Source organism: Ptychodera flava, chromosome 7 (genome assembly GCF_041260155.1).
Source record: "Ptychodera flava strain L36383 chromosome 7, AS_Pfla_20210202, whole genome shotgun sequence".
Lineage (NCBI taxonomy): Eukaryota > Metazoa > Hemichordata > Enteropneusta > Ptychoderidae > Ptychodera > Ptychodera flava.
In genome coordinates, this window is record NC_091934.1 from 918,950 (window position 1) to 941,679 (window position 22,730).

Here is a 22,730-nt window from a genome sequence, read left to right on the forward strand (position 1 = left end):
ATGTGTTTGTGTGTTTTCTTGCATTTTATTGGTTTTTTGGTAGTTCTCTTTTTGGAGTAGTTGTTGGCCCTGAAAAGGGCCGTTTGGTATGGGTTTTTTTTTGTTTTAACGCTTAGAGCGTTTGTTGTTTCGATGTATCTTCTTTATGGTTCTCTTCGATGATTCGATGTGTTTCGTGAGTAGTTGTTTTGCTCTCTTTTTCTCCCCAGCGTCGCTGATTTCACTGATGCGTTCGTTGGCTGCCTTGATTATGTCTTCAATTCTTGTGTTATTTTCTTTGGTGTAGTGGGAGGTAATTGTTGATGAGTTCGACAAATTTTAACCCACTGTGTCGTTCCAGTTCGCGCCACTTTGATTTGAACGCTTGATCTGGTCTGTGGCCTGGCACTTGAGCTTTCAGGTTGATTTGTAGACTACGTGGGACTACTTTTTCGTGCAGGCATCGATTGATTGAAGACTGTTGTTGTTCTATGTTGTGTTGATTGGTGTAGAGTTGTTGTAGTTGGTTTCTGGTTTTCTTCAAGTAGCCGAACACTTCGTTGCTTATGCGATCTGAACTGGGTTGAGAGGTTGAAAAAGTGAGATCTGGTGACTTACTTTTTCCGTTTCTTGAGTTAGGTTGTGTTGCTGGTATGAGAGTCGGGTCTTCGTCGTCTGATGACTGGAAAGGTTTCTCTACGAGCTTCAGTGCCATTCTATCGAATGTATGTTGGAGAAGGCAAATCATTGCCCAATTTATGGTAGATAGACAGGAAGTCTATTGTTATAGGAGTGTTTTGTGATTGGACGGTTGTCTTAAATAGACTGTCTGTGATTGGTTGTTATTTTCAAACGATTTGATTGGTTCCTGTGTCGGATTCGATGATCCTGATTTTTGTTTTTGTTCAAGGGAAAGATAGGTGACTCGGGTTTTGTAAGACCATAGCATGTTTTCCCGCCACTTTTTTGTATTGTTGTAATGATGGTTTGTTATTGCGTTCGTGATGATAGATGAGGGATACTGAAGGGTATTCTCGGGTTTGCCCACTTTCGACTTAAATCTGCTAGGCAGAGATAAGTAGTAAAATCGAATGTATAAAGTGTGAAAGAGGCTGCCCACCTAACTATCCAAAATGTTTTTGTGTCAAGTTTGTGTTAGTTCGTTTCAAAAATGTGTTCCTACATTCTTATCCGATTGTTTGTGTAATAAAAATTGTTTGTTTCGCCTCGGATATTTGTAGGGAAGTTTGGATTAGTGTTTACGGTAATGTTTTGTTTGTGTGGGGAAAGCTTATGGCGAGACGCAGCCGGACCTATGGTGTTACAATGTTGATAGAGTGGCCCTTTGACGCTAGCGTTTCGAAACCCGAGTGTGGTTTTCATCAGTCGCAGTGTAGATTCTTTCCTTTGTTTGGTTTGTGAAAAATTATTTTAATGGGTTTTAGTGATCTTGCTCATCGAATAGCGAGGCAAGAATATCAATGTTTGGGTCTCGTTGTGAGTCCATTTGGTGGTCTGGTTTGTTTGTTTTTTTTTTCTCCACTTCTGTGAATTTTGTTTTGACTAGTTGTTGTGTCTTTAGGTTTTGTTTCTCTTGTAGGCAATGATTGGTGATTCTGGAAATAGATTCCTTAGAGTTGAGTCCTTCTCAAGTTCGGCCCAATGTTTCAAAAGAATTGCTTTAAGATCTTTTGTTTTTATGTAGGGGCTGTATGTTGTACTGAAGATGAGTTTGTTTGATGTTTCTTTACGTGTAATTGTACGGTTTGTTAGTGTATTACGAATACTGTGGTTTATTTTGTTTGTTATATTCGTAATTTCGTTGTTTGTGTATTCTCTGTCGAGTAGTTTGTTTCTGAAGAAAGCGACTTTTTTAGTAAAGTCGTCATTGTTGTTACAAGTGCGAGCGTATCGAAGGATTTCACCTTTGATAAAGCCATTAAATGTTGCTGTCGGGTGACACGATTCTCTATGTAGAAATTGGAATGTGTCTGTTGGTTTAGTATGTGTTTTGATGTCGAGGATATTCTCTTTGTGGTATCTTGCACCTTTGAAAACTACTACATCTAGGAATGTAATTTCTTGTGTTGAGTTTTCGTATGAAAACTTAAACGTTGGGTGCATTGTGTTGATTTTTTGAATGAAATTAGTGAGTTCGGTTTGTGTTCCCAGAAAGATTGTAAAGACATCATCTCTGAATCTTTTCCAGAAGTGAATGTTGTTGTTGTTGTTTACGATTATTTTCTTTTCAAGTTCATGAAAAGTAATGTCGGCAATTTCCGGCGACGCATTCGATCCCATGCTACAGCCGCGGGTTTGACGGAAGTATTGCTTGTTGAATTCAAAACTGTTGTGTTTTAGAATTAGTGAAAGCATTTCTATTAAGTCTTCCGTTGGTGGTTTTTTGATACCGTAATTTGTTTGAAGCGAGGTTTGTGAGTTTAATGTTTCACTGACTAGCCGAATCGCTTCGTCGTGAATTGTGTTTGTGTACATCGATACTACGTCAAGTGTCACAAGAAATGCATGTTGGGGGACATTTGTTTTTTCTATTTCTTGTATGAAATTTGTTGTGTCCTTTAAATACGTTGGTTGTTGCTGGACCAATGGTTTTATGAAGTAATCCAAGAATTCTGAGATTCTGTTAGTGGGACTGGAGCAGCCACTAATTATTGGTCTTCCTGCAAACGTTGAGTTTTCGGGCGGCGGTTTGTGAATTTTAGGTAGTAAGTACCATTGCGGGGTACGGATTTTTATGTTTTTTGGATCGAGATACTTATAAGTATCATGGTCGATGTGTTTTTTCTCGTACATTTTGTTTAATAGTTCGTGTACTTTGTTTACTGTTTGTTCTGTGTCGTCGCTGTCTATTTGTGTATAATACTGAGTGTTGCGTAATTGTCTTTCGCATTCGTGTACGTAATCTTTTGTGTTTACAATGACGATGCCTCGACCCTTGTCGAAGGATTTTATTGTAATTAGCCTATTGTTTGCAAGCTTGTTTATCGCGATTCTTTGAGCACGCGACATGTTCTGTTTCCTTGTTTGAAAGGGTATCTCTAGAAGTGCGAGTTTTGTCGCTTCCAGATAGCTTTCGAGTTTTGTGTTTTCTGTTGTTCGAGGAGTCCAGTTTGATTTTTCTTTGAATGGTTGTTGTTGCGATTGTTTGTGCCTCATGATATAGCGTAGTCTCATTATGCGACTATATTTGTTGAAATCATGAAGTAGTTTTATTCTGTTTGGTTTCGTTGGCGTCGGAATAAATTTTAGGCCTTTGCCTAGTGCTATTATTTCGGTGTTTGTTAGTTTGAGTGATGAGAGATTTTTGATGAATTTCATGTTGTTGTCGGCATTTCTTTGGATGATAGCCGATTTATTTCTGCGGCTCTTTTGTCTGTTCCGGTGTTTATTCATTTGTTTTTAGTTTTTTTCGTGTTGTATTTCTTTCTTATGTTGTTACGGTTTTGTTATTTCTTTTATGTGTTTGTGTGTTTTCTTGCATTTTATTGGTTTTTTGGTAGTTCTCTTTTTGGAGTAGTTGTTGGCCCTGAAAAGGGCCGTTTGGTATGGGTTTTTTTTTGTTTAACGCTTAGAGCGTTTGTTGTTTCGATGTATCTCTTTATGGTTCTCTTCGATGATTCGATGTGTTTTGTGAGTAGTTGTTTTGCTCTCTTTTTCTCCCCAGCGTCGCTGATTTCACTGATGCGTTCGTTGGCTGCCTTGATTATGTCTTCAATTCTTGTGTTATTTTCTTCTTGGTGTAGTGGGAGGTAATGTTGATGAGTTCGACAAATTTTAACCCACTGTGTCGTTCCAGTTCGCGCCACTTTGATTTGAACGCTTGATCTGGTCTGTGGCCTGGCACTTGAGCTTTCAGGTTGATTTGTAGACTACGTGGGACTACTTTTTCGTGCAGGCATCGATTGATTGAAGACTGTTGTTGTTCTATGTTGTGTTGATTGGTGTAGAGTTGTTGTAGTTGGTTTCTGGTTTTCTTCAAGTAGCCGAACACTTCGTTGCTTATGCGATCTGAACTGGGTTGAGAGGTCGAAAAAGTGAGATCTGGAGACTTACTTTTTCCGTTTCTTGAGTTAGGTTGTGTTGCTGGTATGAGAGTCGGGTCTTCGTCGTCTGATGACTGGAAAGGTGTCTCTACGAGCTTCAGTGCCATTCTATCGAATGTATGTTGGAGAAGGCAAATCATTGCCCAATTTATGGTAGATAGACAGGAAGTCTATTGTTATAGGAGTGTTTGTGATTGGACGGTTGTCTTAAATAGACTGTCTGTGATTGGTTGTTATTTCAAACGATTTGATTGGTTCCTGTGTCGGATTCGATGATCCTGATTTTTGTTTTTGTTCAAGGGAAAGATAGGTGACTCGGGTTTGTAAGACCATAGCATGTTTCCCGCCACTTTTTTGTATTGTTGTAATGATGGTTTGTTATTGCGTTCGTGATGATAGATGAGGGATACTGAAGGGTATTCTCGGGTTTGCCCACTTTCGACTTAAATCTGCTAGGCAGAGATAAGTAGTAAAATCGAATGTATAAAGTGTGAAAGAGGCTGCCCACCTAACTATCCAAAATGTTTTTGTGTCAAGTTTGTGTTTAGTTCGTTTCAAAATGTGTTCCTACATTCTTATCCGATTGTTTGTGTTAATAAAAATTGTTTGTTTCGCCTCGGATATTTGTAGGGAAGTTTGGATTAGTGTTTACGGTAATGTTTTGTTTGTGTGGGGAAAGCTTATGGAAGTCTTCAATCAATCGATGCCTGCACGAAAAAGTAGTCCCACGTAGTCTACAAATCAACCTGAAAGCTCAAGTGCCAGGCCACAGACCAGATCAAGCGTTCAAATCAAAGTGGCGCGAACTGGAACGACACAGTGGGTTAAAATTTGTCGAACTCATCAACAATTACCTCCCACTACACCAAGAAGAAAATAACACAAGAATGAAGACATAATCAAGGCAGCCAACGAACGCATCAATGAAATCAGCGACGCTGGGGAGAAAAAGAGAGCAAAACAACTACTCACAAAACACATTGAATCATCGAAGAGAACCATAAAGAAGATACATCGAAACAACAAACGCTCTAAGCGTTAAAACAAAAAAACCCATACCAAACGGCCCTTTTCAGGGCCAACAACTACTCCAAAAAGAGAACTACCAAAAAACCAATAAAATGCAAGAAAACACACAAACACATAAAAGAAATAACAAAAACCGTAACAACATAAGAAAGAAATACAACACGAAAAAAACTAAAAACAAAATGAATAAACACCGGAACAGACAAAAGAGCCGCAGAAATAAATCGGCTATCATCCAAAGAAATGCCGACAACAACATGAAATTCATCAAAAATCTCTCATCGCTCAAACTAACAAACACCGAAATAATAGCACTAGGCAAAGGCCTAAAATTTATTCCGACGCCAACGAAACCAAACAGAATAAAACTACTTCATGATTTCAACAAATATAGTCGCATAATGAGACTACGCTATATCATGAGACACAAACAATCGCAACAACAACCATTCAAAGAAAATCAAACTGGACTCCTCGAACAACAGAAAACACAAAACTCGAAAGCTATCTGGAAGCGACAAAACTCGCACTTCTAGAGATACCCTTTCAAACAAGAAACAGAACATGTCGCGTGCTCAAAGAATCGCGATAAACAAGCTTGCAAACAATAGGCTAATTACAATAAAATCCTTCGACAAGGGTCGAGGCATCGTCATTGTAAACACAAAAGATTACGTACACGAATGCGAAAGACAATTACGCAACACTCAGTATTATACACAAATAGACAGCGACGACACAGAACAAACAGTAAACAAAGTACACGAACTATTAAACAAAATGTACGAGAAAAAACACATCGACCATGATACTTATAAGTATCTCGATCCAAAAAACATAAAAATCCGCACCCCGCAATGGTACTTACTACCTAAAATTCACAAACCGCCGCCCGAAAACTCAACGTTTGCAGGAAGACCAATAATTAGTGGCTGCTCCAGTCCCACTAACAGAATCTCAGAATTCTTGGATTACTTCATAAAACCATTGGTCCAGCAACAACCAACGTATTTAAAGGACACAACAAATTTCATACAAGAAATAGAAAAAACAAATGTCCCCCAACATGCATTTCTTGTAACACTTGACGTAGTATCGATGTACACAAACACAATTCACGACGAAGCGATTCGGCTAGTCAGTGAAACATTAAACTCACAAACCTCGCTTCAAACAAACTACGGTATCAAAAAACCACCAACGGAAGACTTAATAGAAATGCTTTCACTAATTCTAAAACACAACAGTTTTGAATTCAACAAGCAATACTTCCGTCAAACCCGCGGCTGTAGCATGGGATCGAATGCGTCGCCGGAAATTGCCGACATTACTTTTCATGAACTTGAAAAGAAAATAATCGTAAACAACAACAACAACATTCACTTCTGGAAAAGATTCAGAGATGATGTCTTTACAATCTTTCTGGGAACACAAACCGAACTCACTAATTTCATTCAAAAAATCAACACAATGCACCCAACGTTTAAGTTTTCATACGAAAACTCAACACAAGAAATTACATTCCTAGATGTAGTAGTTTTCAAAGGTGCAAGATACCACAAGAGAATATCCTCGACATCAAAACACATACTAAACCAACAGACACATTCCAATTTCTACATAGAGAATCGTGTCACCCGACAGCAACATTTAATGGCTTTATCAAAGGTGAAATCCTTCGATACGCTCGCACTTGTAACAACAATGACGACTTACTAAAAAAGTCGCTTTCTTCAGAAACAAACTACTCGACAGAGAATACACAAACAACGAAATTACGAATATAACAAACAAAATAAACCACAGTATTCGTAATACACTAACAAACCGTACAATTACACGTAAAGAAACATCAAACAAACTCATCTTCAGTACAACATACAGCCCCTACATAAAAACAAAAGATCTTAAAGCAATTCTTTTGAAACATTGGGCCGAACTTGAGAAGGACTCAACTCTAAGGAATCTATTTCCAGAATCACCAATCATTGCTACAAGAGAAACAAAAACCTAAAAGACACACTAGTCAAAACAAAATTCACAGAAGTGGAGAAACAAAAAACAAACAAACCAGACCACCAAATGGACTCACAACGAGACCCAAACATTGATATTCTTGCCTCGCTATTCGATGAGCAAGATCACTAAAACCCATTAAAATAATTTTTCACAAACCAAACAAAGGAAAGAATCTACACTGCGACTGATGAGAAACCACACTCGGGTTTCGAAACGCTAGCGTCAAAGGGCCACTCTATCAACATTGTAACACATAGGTCCGGCTGCGTCTCGCCATAAGCTTTCCCCACACAACAAAACATTACCGTAAACACTAATCCAAACTTCCCTACAAATATCCGAGGCGAAACAAACAATTTTTATTAACACAAACAATCGGATAAGAATGTAGGAACACATTTTTGAAACGAACTAAACACAAACTTGACACAAAAACATTTTGGATAGTTAGGTGGGCAGCCTCTTTCACACTTTATACATTCGCCCTGTTTTTTCGTTACCATTTGGTCAATTGTGTTCATATTCACTTAATAGTAGAAAATGACGTTATAAAGCCCAATCATCAAAAAAGGGTTTTCATCCAACTTGTCGGTCACTTGACGGTGCTTGTCGGTGCTTGTCGGTGTTTAGGCGGAATTTCGAAGGAATGTTTTTGGATTTCTATTGAGAATATATGTTGTTTAGAATAACTAAGCTAAGTTTGGTTGAATTTGGAGGCCGACTGGCGAAAAAACGGGAGGGGTGTCAATAGCCAAATAGAGGGCCGGTTGGCTATTGACACCCGGGTGTCAAATAGCCAGGAGAAGTTCTATATGGCTATTGACACCCGGGTGTCAATAGACTCGGCCATCAAAAAATATGCCCCGTGCAAGTTCACCGGGAGTACGAGCTTCGTCGGCCGCAATCGATGAAATGTCCAACTTCCCCCTTTTATCTCGGCATACAAACGTCAACGGCAATCCTCGAAAGGGGCATATGGTTCCGAGCTAAGCCAATGGGCAGAAATAAAATCAACACCATAATGAAACGCATGTGTACAGCAGCAGGTTTGGATGGAAAACTTACGAACCACGGCGCAAGGAAGACTTCAATTACACGTTTGCTTCACGCAGGTGTACCACCAAACACCGTGGCTCAACTTAGCGGCCATAAAAACGTTAGCAGTCTGAACAGATACGCCATAGCTTCGAATGACCAACAAAAACAAATGAGCGACATTCTCACCGGCGGTCAACTGAAGTATGAGCCCTACTCGAATCACAACCTCGCAGTATTGCTGACTGGTAACACCTCTCTCTCTGCCGAAGTTTCTCAACCTCAGCCTGCCATAACATCACAACAAGCGAGTGCTGTGACGGGTATGTTTGCGAATGCAACAATAACTGTTGGCACTTTCAATTTCAACTTCACCGTAGAAGGCAACCGTAACCAATCTAGTGTCAGTGATGTGCACGCCATTGGAATTCCTGCCATGAAGAGACGCCGCCCCATGGTTATGTACGATTCAGACGATGAGTAAACTTTCAATGTATTCAGTGACACTTTTGATAGTCGTTTATCACTGGACATTTCCCGATTTTGATATTTGAGAATTTTAAGAAAGTCGCTTTTTATGCATGGTGCAGTTTACTCTGTTTTTGTGTTTCGTCCACGATGCAAATATAACGTGAGACTCAGTCCTTGCTTGCCTTGGCCGCGGAGACTGAAATTTAATCATTTTCGACAAGTTACGTCTGCCGTATTGTATTCTTGAACTTCCTGTGATTTGTTTTGACAATTCCGAACAATTTTAAGCATAACGTTTGCAAAATCACCAAATAATAATAAAGTGTTCCGTTTTCAAAGTTTATTTTGGCTGCCTTTGCGTTTTGCATGAGACGTATGTGTGTTGAGTACAGCCCCAGCTCTGACGTTCCTCTGAGGTCATGTTAGTAAACAAGTAAACAATGGTTTAACCAATCAAAATAGAGGGTGTGTCAACATTGACCAATGAAAAGTGAGAACTGAATCAATGCCTCATTACAGTATCGTCAATGTTATATAACTCCGCAGGATAAGGCTGACATGATCGAGGTCGCGTTGTTAGTTGACAGAGATGTAGTACGTTCGTAATCGTCGATTCTCTCTCATATTTGACGAAAATGTAAGATGAAACATATGTAATAATAACAGAACCCCATGACCTGTCAGTGCAAGGGCGCCGTACTAGTGGTATTTGCATGAGTGCTGCGGTGTATTCGGCTGTCCTTTCACTCGCTTCGCTCGTGAAAGGACTGCCACCGAATACACCGTAGCACTCATGCAAATACCGCTAGTACGGCGCACTTGCACTGACAGGTCATGGGGTTCTGTCATAATATAACACAGAGACCATGGAAGTCTGACTTTACTTCTATCTACTTATTGTTGCAAAATTAGTCACTCTCATAACTTCATATTGTCAGTATGACATGTAATCTGCATTAACTCAGATGATTTACATTTAATCTTTTCTCTTAAAAACAACTAAGCTGCATCAGCCATCATATTGCTTGTTTGAAAATGATTTCTTATTAACAAGATCTCACATAATATTGCACTTTGGATCATACAGTGTAATGTGTCACTCTGCCTTCAATCTCACCTGTTTTTACATTACAATATCTCACTATTATTTATTTCTGTCATACATTTCAGACTTCGTCCAATACAAAAGAGACGTTTCCCAATGACATTGCCTTTAGCAAGACCAGGTGAGATTTACTTTATTTCCAATATTTTCCTTTATTTTATCCAAAATAGTATCCCCTGTTAAACACATTCTGATACTTCAGCAATTTTAATTATGATTAAGAACAAATAGAGTTGCAGATTTGGGAACTTACACTGCCTCCTACAGCAACCTCCAAACTTCTACTCACAAAACTGATGATCATTGGCCTTTGTAAAATTAAATTTATGAAAATGTAAAATATTTCAGTTGATATACACAGACATTACTTGGGTGTCCACCACTAAAATTTTATTAACCAAGCAGGGACTATGTCACTTATTGTTATAACCATTACATAAATACTGCAAAGAATGCATTTGGACATTGGCACAGCGCATTTCCCTACACTGCTCATCAGACGATATACTGTGTGCAAATGTTCTCATGAATACTTTTTGTAATTTTTGTAACAACCTTTTCTTAGTCTGTCAGTTGCCTGATTTATCATATTGCTAATAACCAAAATTTACTTTTGTCCAGGATGATTTCATTACAAATTACATGTAAATCAGATTGGATCTAAATGATATTTTCTTTTAATTATGCATCTATCATTACAGTACCCTCTCCAAGAGTTGGATTGGTGACTTGTCCTACCAGTACAAGCCATCTCCATAGCAAATTTGATCTGCTGGTCTGGTTTGAGATTTGTGAGCTTGCCCAGAGTGGAGAGTAAGTCAACTTAAAAAACTATTAAGTGAGAATTCAACACAGATATTGCATCATCAGATACCCTCATCCTGCCATGTTGATATTTCACCATCAGGTTAAGTTGGTGAAAACTAGTGAAGCGAGTATAGTGTAATTTAACAAAAAATTAACATTTAAAGGCCCCTGAAAACAAAGTTACTGTCGAGATGATTTTTACAGACTAAGGTTGCTATAACAGACTAAGCCAATTAATGGCTCAATACCACCAACTGGCATTGACTTAGTTCATGGGAAAATGATACTGTCTAAATGGAAAAGGGCCACAATTTTTGAAAGAGTATAGTAACCGTTACAGATGATAGAAACTTTATTTGCTCCGCTGTCAACAAGACCAAAGATAACACTAAAGCTTCAAGCAGTGGTACTGGGCCCGAATTGCAAAATATTCAATTTAAGTCTTGTATTTGATTAGAGAATGTTTGATCCTTTCTGCTTCATATGAAAGCCATAAAGATTAATAATAATAATAATAATAAAGCAAAACAAATTGTCCGGCCCTTTTTGTCAGCCTTAAAGTAGGTATGCATATGAAGTTTACTTGTTCTAAAAGTAATTAGCTATGGTAAGTATTATGTGACTATTATTACCATACCTGAAATTATTGTAGATGTCACGATACAGGAATATAGGTCAAAGATCATCCAAAAATTTCTAGAAAAAATTTAGCCATATACTGGTAAAAATCCAAAAGAAGCTTCAGCCAAATTTCTTGTAGTTGCTGAGATAGGTCACTGGGTGACGTACATTGTGAGTTCAAATCTGATCGAAAACCTACTGAATTTTCTACCCTTGGGTTGATAGCTCTGCTGGTGGACAGAATTATCCCCAAAGGCTGTCATTCGCCCAGTAAAGCAATGTATTTATTTGTAATAGTGATAGTGAACTAGTAGAATTCTGTTGTGAGAAAATAGCAAGAAATGGACACTTTCTCACTTTTTTGTGAGGATGTTGTGAGATTTCAATTTTTCTTGCTCTCGATGGGCGAGAATTTATTTTCTTGCCATGAATCTGCGAGTAATAAAATTCTCTCATTAGAATGGTGAGAATTTGTATTTGTTACTGTCAATATGCAAGAAAAGAAATTCAAGCAAAAACAAATTCTCGCTAATTGATTTGGGAATTGTGTTTCTCACAGATTCACAGCAAGAAAGTAAATTCTCACCCACTTTGTATGAGAAAACAGCAGCTTTCGCGCAAAAGAGCAAGAAAGTGTCAATTTCTTGCTATTTTCTCACAATACTATACTACTGCTGAAATCACTAATGTATTCAAAACGTGAAAACAAAGACCCTGCCGCCAGCACGTCTGACCGCAACTTTTCCCGTCTGTCAGCAAGACTTGTCAACCGCAAACATGAACCCACCAAATACAAAACACTGACGCGCGAAACAGAAACGTTTGACTCCCTAGACCAAAAAGATAGAACCACGCCCATCTTCCAAACGCCGACCACCGCATACACTGTGTTTGAAGCGTGTCAGTGAACAGCTTTTCTTTCTATTTACTTACTGGTTTTCTAGACATGGTTCAAGTGCATGATTTGTGAATGTTTGAGTTAGGTGAACGCCTTGAATGCAATGATTTTTGTTCTGTTTTCATGTGAAAAGTGTGAGTAGGATGATATGAACGCGTTAAGTGGGGAGAATGCGATACATGGAAGTTTCACCCGTCAAAAACTAATTCACTACAGCACAGACTCAATAAAAACGCATTCAATCGCTAGGAAGTCATGACCTGGGCTGCCTAATTCTACGTGGGGAACTTTTGCAAATCACTTTATTTTTTGAAAATTCACCGACTTGAACCAAGTCTACCAGTTTACCTTTGTCCTGTGACACCCTAATGGCTGAATACATCTTCACTAATTCAAACAGAGATTTAGGAGCGGGAAGGCAATCTTGCCCGAGTTACAGGATTCGATTACTGGTGATTTTCTTGACATTCACAGAGGTGGCGAAAAGTTCCGTTTCAGCGATCGTGGGTTACGAAATGTATGGCAGTGCTTTGTATTGTGTCAAGCATTTACTTCTGAGCATGCGCAGTTTCACTTTGACGGTTACCCGCCATTTTGGATATCTTGTATGTGAGCAGTCCGAGTGGACCATTCACTTTTTAAGTTCTATTAAAGTTGTCACCATGACTAAGGTGATGACCTTCGGGGAACCCTTACGCGAATGTATGAACTACGTGAACTCTGCATGATCGACCCATTCATATAGTGTTGTGCCCTTAGTGGTGCATCAAACATTGAAATGAGGGCCATTCGAGATTTTGTTTGCGCAAATTGTGAAATGGTGCATCCTAGAATTAACTCTGCAAAGCCATCACTCACACATGTCTGGACCAATTTCATTCAAACTTACCACAAGGACAACACATAATGACATTACATGCATGTCAAATTTCTTTGCGATACAATCTAATATGGCTGCCAAGTAGCCATTTTGTTGAGACCCTTTTGTACCTACTGTCATAATATATAGCCTCATCTATCACCTAATGACTGCACAAATTTAGTTCATCCATAATTCCATTCATACTTAGTATATCAACAGCGGACATGCACATCAATATATGGTCAATACTTTCTCAGACATTTTATGTACATGCTCTGACCAATTTCATTTTACTTCATTTCTGTCGATGGTTTCTAAATTTATTGACCAAGTGGGGACTGTGTATTTTACAGTGAGTTGTTACATGTATAACTGACATACAAGCTGCATTTCCATAGCTAATCAGCAGTCTCATCTGTAGAAAGTACAGTATGTCTGTTGTGAATTTGAACATAATATTGAGCCAACATGAAATATTCTCAATGGCATACATGTATGATCATTATGTAGAATGTAACTTTAGATGTTTTGGGTCATGTTATGATTGTGACTTTTATTAGGTATGTACCCGTTGCTGTTGACCATAGTGATGAGATGCCATGTGGTGGAATCTTTCTCCTACACCAGGGAATACAGCGACGACTTGCTATCACAGTCATCCATGAATCTTCATCTGATTTAAGTTGGAAAGAAGTTAAAGAACTTGTAGTTGGTGAGTATGACCGTAATGGAAGATTGCACCATATCCAATTGCATGTGTATTGGTCAATGATACAAAATCATTGAAAGTCATTTAACATTTTTATTTCAGCCAATTCCTCATTTACATATTTGATGAACTTTCCAAATTAGGGATGTACACTGGGATTTACTTGATCAAAGTTGACAAAACATGCTATGTACATTGATGATTGAACCAGGTTATAACAATATTGAAACTCATTTAGCATTTTCATGTCAACTAATTTATAATAAATTAATAATAAATATTCACAGTTTGGCATATATAGCTTGAAGGACTTGACCAAAAGCAATTACCTGTCCTATATTAAGTGGTGATACAATGAAAGTTCTCAAAGAAATTAATTATTTTTATTTCAGCTAATTGTATGTGAATACTAAATGACCTTTAGAATCGATCTGTGGTGAATATTGTTCATTATGTTGATCATAACGCTTTCAATGAAGTTGCAAACATGTGGCAAACTTTCACATTTGCATATAAATGCATATAAAATGAATCACGTGAGCATTTTCAGTTCATATCTGGTTAAAAAAGGGGACTATGTCATTGACAGGGACATATTGAAAAAAAGCTCTATTTGTAGAGCAACTGACCTAATTTCATTAAACTTTGTCAAGATGTTTGTTGCACAGATCTCTGATAGTACACAATGAGTTATGTCACTATTGCATCAGTTAATTGCTAATTTGCATATTTGATGAATTTTTGTAATTAGGGTGATATGTCCAGAAATACTGCAGCAAATTTAATGAAACTTAATAGATCTTTAGCCCATTGTCTCATAATAGTGTACAAAGACACTTAGCAGTGTCATGCAAAATGATTGCTAATTTGTGTATTTAATGAACTTTCCTAATAAGTTGGCAATCTCCAGAAGCACTGCTTCAAATTTGATGATCTCTCAGTACTGTAATACTCTGTGAAGACATTAAGCAGTATCATGTCAATTAATGGCCAATTTGCATATTTGATGAACTTTCATAATTAGTATGCTATGTCTAGAAATACTGCATCAGATTTGATATGTTGCACAGATGTTGATCTTTTGGTGATGTTATAGTAGGCATATATATGTAGAAATATAAATTTTACTATAACCCAAACGGGATTCGAACCCCCACACACTCACGGCAACATCGCCTAGCTGCTAGGCCTCACACAAAACCAGTCGGCCACTGCTTCCAACCCAAAAGAGTTGGTCACAGTAACCGACTTAGATGTTGCAATTCTGTGCACGACCGAGCAACACGGTGTGTGTGGAGCAGACGACACACAGACACAGTACACAGTACACACACATATAGTAATCGGAAAAGCACAAAGCTTTTTACTGAGCTATCAGACAGAAGTATCATAGTAGATAGAAGTATCATGTCAATTAATTGCTGATTGGCATATTTAATGACCTTTCCTAAATAGTGGGCTATGTCTAGAAATGCCGCATCAAATATGGTGAAACTTGGTGCAGATTTTGATCTTTCAGTAGTGTAGTATTGTGTGAAGACATTAAGCAGTATCATGTCAATTGATGGCTAATTTGCATATTTGATGAACTCGTATATATATATATATATATATATATATATATATATATATATATATATATATATATATATATATATATATATATATATATATATATTATGATGTCTAGAAATGTATCAAATTTGATGAAACATGGTACAGATGTTGGTCTTCCATTAATGTTGTGGCATACAAAGATATGAAGTAGTATTGTGTCAATTATTTGCATATTTAATGAAGTTTTGTAATTAGGTTGATGTGTTGAGAAACGGTTCATCAAATTTCATGAAACTTGGTGCAGATGTTGAGGTCACATTGCTTTAACATTGAACAGAGACTCTATGCAGTGTCATGTTAATTAATTGTTAATTTACATATTTACTGATTTGTTCAGAAACACCCCATCAAATTTGATTAAACTGTGAACAGATATCTTACAGTGCTGTAATACAATTCATTGAAACTTTGCGGTATTGTGTATGAAATGTGGTACATGTGATAATCTGTCAGAGTCATAATAAAATGCAAATTTGTTTGGCAGTATCCTGTTGATTTATCACCAGTTGACCTATTTAATGACCTATTGTAATTAGGGCGGCAGCCAACACTGTTTTAATGTTTTCACCACCACGGAACTCATCTTTAACCCTCTTCCTGCCGAGCGCCCTTGTCCGTTATCCTGCCAAGTCAGTAGAAAACGGCCCCATAATATGTGCCTGCAAAAGATTGGCTCTCCTGCACGTTATCCTGCCAGGCATTTTGGCAGAAATCACCCATTTTCAGGGTAGTTTTAGCCGTACTTATACGTGTTAGACTTTGATAATTTCTACATGCCCGTAGACAAGGGAAGGTGCTCAATGGTTACTGCAGAAAAAATTGAGGTCACCAGCTTTGTTTGCCTCTGGGGGTGTGTCATTTTATTGCCGTTTCATGCTTATTTTTTGGGAAATAAACTCCTTCAGTATTGCGCACATCTGCTAGGCACAAACATCACCTGGCTCGTCTGTTAGTCAGAGACCCTGGCGTGCTAGGGGTGCAGCAGTACCGGCAAACCTGTCCTGTTTCCCCAGGGTAGGGTCAATTGAATACGTACCTTCAACGACTTGGCAGTGTAGCACAAAAACTACGTTTTTGCCGTTGTATTAACGACATGGCTGAGCCATTGAAGCACAGCTCCACGTAGTTTAGCCAGCTGGTTTTGGAGTTGGATTACAAATGTTACCGTTCATTACTGACTTAATCGAGTGGTCCTCAGTCAGGTACGGGTTTGATAACCAGTCACTACACCCAAGTCGTCAGTCTCACTTTTGCAATGCACGGGTACAATGCAATATGCTTCCATTGTTCTAGCTATCGATGTCTCCACATGCCTGGCGGCCATTGTACAGCTAGCTGGTTTGCATAACAAAAGCAGTCCCTACTAAGTGCAGGCGGTATCCCCGTAGCATTGACCTCATGTCCCCTTTTGAATTCTCCGTACACAAACAGCGTACGTAGTTACCAATGCGTCGGCAAGAGGATACATTTGCCTGCAAATCAGAGCCAATACTTCGGACGATGGAATAAATAAAACGTCAAAAACCACATCCATTGAATGGCATTGCCAAGGCGGTGAAGGACGTTGCCTGGCTTGAACTTGGAGAGCTGAAGCCCAGCTGAATACATCGGACAACTTGGCAGGAAAGGGGGTACCCGAAATGGGCCCGATTTCCTCCGAGTTGGTAACGGTCACCAGTGCTTAGATTCTGGCTACACCGAATTCGGAGCGGATTTTCACCGACTTGGCAGGAAAAGGGTAAATCACAAAACCAATTAATGAACAGGACTCTATCCTCTCCAAAGACTTGTTATCAAAGTACTCATTCAACAAGTGGGGACTGTGTCATCAATGATGACTTGGTTTTTATACCAGCCTTCTGATGTTTTTGGATGCTATCAGGCACAGTCTCCAAGGTCATACGCTTTAGTGTGAACCCTGAGGTCATAATTGTGCTTCCTCCTCTCCTGTTTGGTCTCGACATTCTTGCGTGCAGCGTTCTGTGCGGTCTTCAGGGTCTGTTCCTGACTCTGTACATATTGTCCTTAGTCTTGAACTGGCACAGGGTTGGCTATACATCAGCTCTTTGCTTTTGTCATTCTTGTTTTTCCTGGTTTAAATATTTCTTGAATGGACCAATTCAAACCGAATGTGAGCACATAGTGCCCTTGACGGTATTTTTGTATTTCTGGGTCATTTTTTGCCATTTTTGGCTCAATTTTTGCCATTTTTGGTCAAAATCTTTGTTTCTCAAATGTTACTCATCTGATAGCTTTGATATTAAATATACATATTCCTAGGGTTTATCTTAATATAATATATTGAAATTATGATGCAATCTTCGATTGTGACAATTTTGGCAGCTAATTTTGCCATTTTGGGCAGACCATCTAATCCTGAAATGAGCTATCAAAGATATCCACCTTTTTCATCGATACGTATCACAAAAAGTTATTCTCTACATGACACAGCGAAGCTCTGTCAACTGTTAGGTTGCTTGTTTTTTCAAAATCGCTGGTCAGACAGCTTTAATATATGGTATACAGGTCCCTAGGATGATCTTTAATAGTGAGATAATTTCATACAAACAGGAAATACTCAATTTTTATTCCATGTCTATAGTAGCTTCAGTGATATTGGCCCTATGTTTTAGTAAAATATCAATCGAGCTGCAGACACAACCAATTTGTCACTTGATGATCTAGTTTGTTAATGAAATATTTAAAATTTAAAATCCAAATGATTTTAAATGCCAATGAAGAATAAGGGATCATTTTTCCTGGGGAATTTTAGAGTTTGCAATACTGTCAGTTACATGTCCCTCTTGCTTCTAGTGTCTGTGATCCAATATGGTATTGTTGAGACCATTTAGTTTGATTGACCTTGATTTGAAAGTAAAGCATTATACCAGCCATAGCATATCTTGATAATTATCCTTAGATATTGAGACTGAATGAAACTTATTGTTCCAATGCAGGTCGCATACGCACTACTGTGGAAGTGAATGAACCAGACAGTGAATTATCAGTGTTGTCTCTGAATTTACTACCTGCAAGATTTACACCACAGCTTGGTGATGACAGGTATAGTTGTTTACTCAATATTTTAATTCAGTATTTTGCTCCTGAGAAGAGAACTATCCCTGGAAGACAGAAATCTATCAACGCCTTGAAGCCACAATAGCTGCGAATTAAATGCATTATTTTCATGCTTTTATTTTCAAACCAAAGTTGGTTCTTGTAAATATGCTAACTGAATAACGTGTATAGACTTATCACTGCTTGCTGATTTTGACCATGCCTGCATACTTTAAGAGATTAAATGATAAACAGGTGTCGCACTCGTAAAATGGTGCCCCACAGAAAAGTACAACAAATTCAATATTTCCTGCATATACACATCAAGATCATCCAAGAAACAAGCACGATGCCATTTATGTGAATGTACAACACACGATAGCTGACATTTTGTTGCTGTAATATTTATTTTCCCTGTCTCATGATTAGGTTTTGAAAATGGCAAGAAATCTAAAATGATGTCAAAAGTCTTGAATTTGCATGCCACTTTGGACACTTAAGATAGTGTTGTACACTATTCCATTCTTTGATGGGTGTTATTCAAAGAAAACTACTCAGAAACACTGATCGGTTCATTACACATTTGCAGCTATTGTGGCTTTAAAGTTATCTATACATGTTATTCAAAGTAGAGCACTGTATATAGGAACTTTATCTTGGACAATTATCTCATTGTTGTTTCAAAAATTACGAGGATAATGTGAAGGAATAGTTTGCTGTCAATAGTGTAAAGCTTATATATTAACTAGTCCCTGTGGATGAAGTCCAGGGGACATGTGGTTTGGGTTCCTGCATCTGTACATCAATCCGTTCATCTCCGTTCATCTATCCTTCCACCTAGATATCTCAGACATGCCTGAGCCAATTCCTTTAAAACTTGGTACAAAGATAATACACTATGGCATACATATGCACATTTATTGTTTTAGGTGTTGCATGTGCATTATCATCTCAATTTATTGCTGATTTGCATATATAACGACTTTTCATAATAAGGATGATTTGTCCAGAAATACTTCACCAATTTTGATGAAACATGGAAAAAATGTTGATCTCATAGTGTGGTAGGGTGCAAAAACTTTTAGCTCCATTATTTCACTAAATTGCTAATTTGCATATCAATAAATTTTCACCATTAGGCTGATATGTCAAGAAATGTTTCATCAAATTTGATGAATCATGGTGCATAACTTAAGCTCATATAGTATGTATATGTTAATTAATTTCTAATTTGCATATTTACTGAAATTTCCTTATTTGTGTGACTTGTCAAAACAAACTGCATCAAATTTGACAACACATGGTAAAGATGTATCTTAGTAAACTTTCGTAATAAGAATGATATGTCCAGTAAAACCAGAGCAAATTGATGAAACTCAGTGGAGATGCTGATCTTGCAGTGCAATGACATTTTGTGGTCTCGTTCAATTAAATGCTAATTTGCATATTTAATTGATTAATGTCCAAAAGCACTGCATCAAGTTTTCTGAAATATGGTACATAAGACTATCTCACAGTATTATAAGAGGATGCAAAAGATTTACATTCTGTCATTAATTACTGATTGACTTATTAAATGACCTTTTGAAATTAGGGTGACATCCTAGCTTGGCTTTATGTTTTCGACACCATTGTATAGACAAACCCCATTTTAGCTCATGTGTTCACACATGCGCACTAATGTCCCAGTGATATGTGTCTCTGTATCTGTCTGTCCGTCTGTGTGTTGGCGCGTTATCTCAAGAATGGCTTATCAATTCTTCTATATAAGCATTTCACAAAAATAAACCATGTCTTTCATAGCAGAAAAAGTAAGTTCTCACTGGCTGATTGGGAGCATTTAATTTCTCACAGATGCTGAGCGAGAAAACTAATGTATTGTTGGTTGATTGCCAGAATTGAATTTCTCACAAATGCAGAGCAAGAAAGCACAGTTCTCGCAGTTTGATTGCAAGAAAGTATTTATTCTCGCTTACTTCTTGCAATAAAGCGAGAAAGTGTCCATTTCTCACAACTTTCTCTCAAATTTCTGTACTAGTGGATGAACAAAACAGACAACGAAGCATGTATCAGGTGCCGCAAACTAAGCTGTTCGTTCAAAAAGGTGTTTGTGCACAGTTTTTCAGCGGGCGGTCAAATTTCAAAACTAATCAGCAGGCGGGGAGAAAAAAATCAATATTTACTGTGGGTGGGGAAGAAGTTTCACTATCTTCAGTGGGCGGGAGAGAATTTTTGACAGTGGGTACCAGAAAATACGTAGAGCGAGACATGATTTAGCAGTATCGGGTCAATTAAATGCTTATTTGCATATTTAATTAATTTCTATGATTAGTGTGATTTGTCTGCAAATATTGTGTTAAATTTGATGAAATATGGTACAGATATTGATCTTACAGTGTTATTACAGATCGCTAAAATATTAAGCACCATTCTTATCCCTTAACTACTAATTTGCATATTTAATGAATGTTCCTTATTAGTATTTTATATCCATAAACACTGCATCAAATTCGATGAAACCTGGTACAGATGTTAAACTGGGAAGCATGCAAAGACGTCAAGAAGTATCTTGAATTGTCAATAGTTGCTAATTTATTAGAGTGGTAAATCTTGAAATACCGCAGCAAATTTGATAACATTTGGTACAGATGTTGATTTCAGGGTTTTACTAGAAAGCAATGACATTTAACAACATCCTGTCGATTAATTACTAATTGACTTATTTAATTACGTTTTCATAATTTGGGTGGCAGTCCAGATTGGCTGTATATAGTTTCACCACCATGATATGGACTAACCCTATTGTTTTCTGTCGTAAAGATGGATCTCTAAACAGGGAATGAATGTTTGTAATAAGTGATCTATATCCTGAATGACTGCAATAAAGCTATAATGACACTTGTTGCAAATGTTTATCATACAAAGATTTAACGGTCAAGAAAGGCACTTAGCAGTATCGATAGCTATTTATTGTAAGTCTCCTCTGTAGTTGGGTCATTTTTGGGTCACACCTGACTTTCTGATTTTTTTTAATCAAGAGCAAGACTCAGAAATGCCTGACCAGTTTCTTGCATATCAGTTGAATTGTAACATTTCAAAAGCCAGTACAGGACATACCCTATTCTGTCCAAATTAGCACAAGGACATAACCCTCTGCCATTCATACTAATGTCAATATGTTACACACTTTTTCATCTATCATCGAATGCTCAACTTCATGTGAATGTTGATACATCTCATGAATTCATCAGTGTGTTTCCTGTTTTTCAGTGTAATAAAAAAAAAATAGCTACAAACTCACAAGACTAGACAAAACGTCGCCAACAAATAAAACTTGCCGGGGCACACAACATGGGTGCGCCACATTTATTTTCGCTTACATAGAATGCAAAGTGGTCGCGGGAACGCTCGATGCTTTAGACTTCGTTGGTTTGTACATAGACAATCTATGGTTTGTACATGGTACCAATGAGTGTTGTACCTGAAAATGTCATCGGAATATGTGTTTATTATAATGTTCACTTCCAATACTATCAGAAATCTCTTGTTCACGATCAACAAATGTCAACTTCAAGTCCAGTTCTACTGCTATTTTTAGCCATGTTGAAAGAATAGTAAATATCATGCTCTGCACTGTGTGCAGTAGACTGTCGATCAGTCCCGTGTGCATTCTTTTGACCGGAGACACTTTATTATTAGTGTGGTAGCAATCCAACATAGGCGATCGAGCGCCGAAGGCGCGAGGTTGAATGCCGAAGGCTTGTACAAGCAAATACCTGAAGTGACGCGCCAATACGCGAGACCAAGCGACTGGCGAGAGTCTATGTGTGCAGAGTCCTGGCCAACAGAGAAATGCTTTAAAATGTGTGAAATTGGAAACTAAGATTCACATTTCAAGAGACAAACAAGAATTGTATTCAAAACTTTAATTTTGAGAGTCAACATCGCGCTTGTTCATTTTGAAAGTCAACATCGCGCTGGTTCATTTCCTCACGCCGGCACAAATGTATATGCATAACTTATCGTGACGATTATGAATGATGGTCCAAATGAAACCACTTTCTTTCACAAAGAAACAACAAGCACTGGGAGTAATGTTTGCTATGGCATAAGCGGTCGCTACATGTAGTTCAGTGAACCTGTAAGCAAAATCTTGATTAGATCTAAGCTCACTCTTTACATAGTTGAAACATGGCATTGCAAGCGTTGAAATGGGTGGTAAATCAGTCGAACCCTTTCTCATGCAATAGTCATTGGGATTTTGTTAAACACATCGCGAGTGGTGGAAACCATAATCACACAGTCACCGACGGCCAAACACAGATTTCCAAAATTACCCTTAACTTGAATAGCCTCATCGAAAAGTTCAATAACTCCAACCCGTTTGATGGTCCAACGATCACATCGGAATGATCCACACCCGTAGCATTGACAAGGAGGTTGATCGTCTATGTAGC

At 37.9% G+C, this 22,730-nt stretch overlaps 1 protein-coding gene across 16 annotated transcripts in view; it reads left to right on the top strand.

Moving 5' to 3' along the window:
* The window catches only part of LOC139137831 (kinesin-like protein KIF1A), a 668,091-nt gene that overhangs the window by 392,135 nt on the left and 253,226 nt on the right, over positions 1-22,730 (top strand). For all 16 annotated transcript variants that reach the window (XM_070706099.1, XM_070706106.1, XM_070706100.1 and 13 more), the window contains 4 exons: positions 9,768-9,823; positions 10,404-10,515; positions 13,451-13,602; positions 18,174-18,279. In XM_070706099.1, coding sequence (XP_070562200.1) covers positions 9,768-9,823; positions 10,404-10,515; positions 13,451-13,602; positions 18,174-18,279 — 426 coding nt within the window. The remainder of the gene's footprint in view (positions 1-9,767; positions 9,824-10,403; positions 10,516-13,450; positions 13,603-18,173; positions 18,280-22,730) is intronic.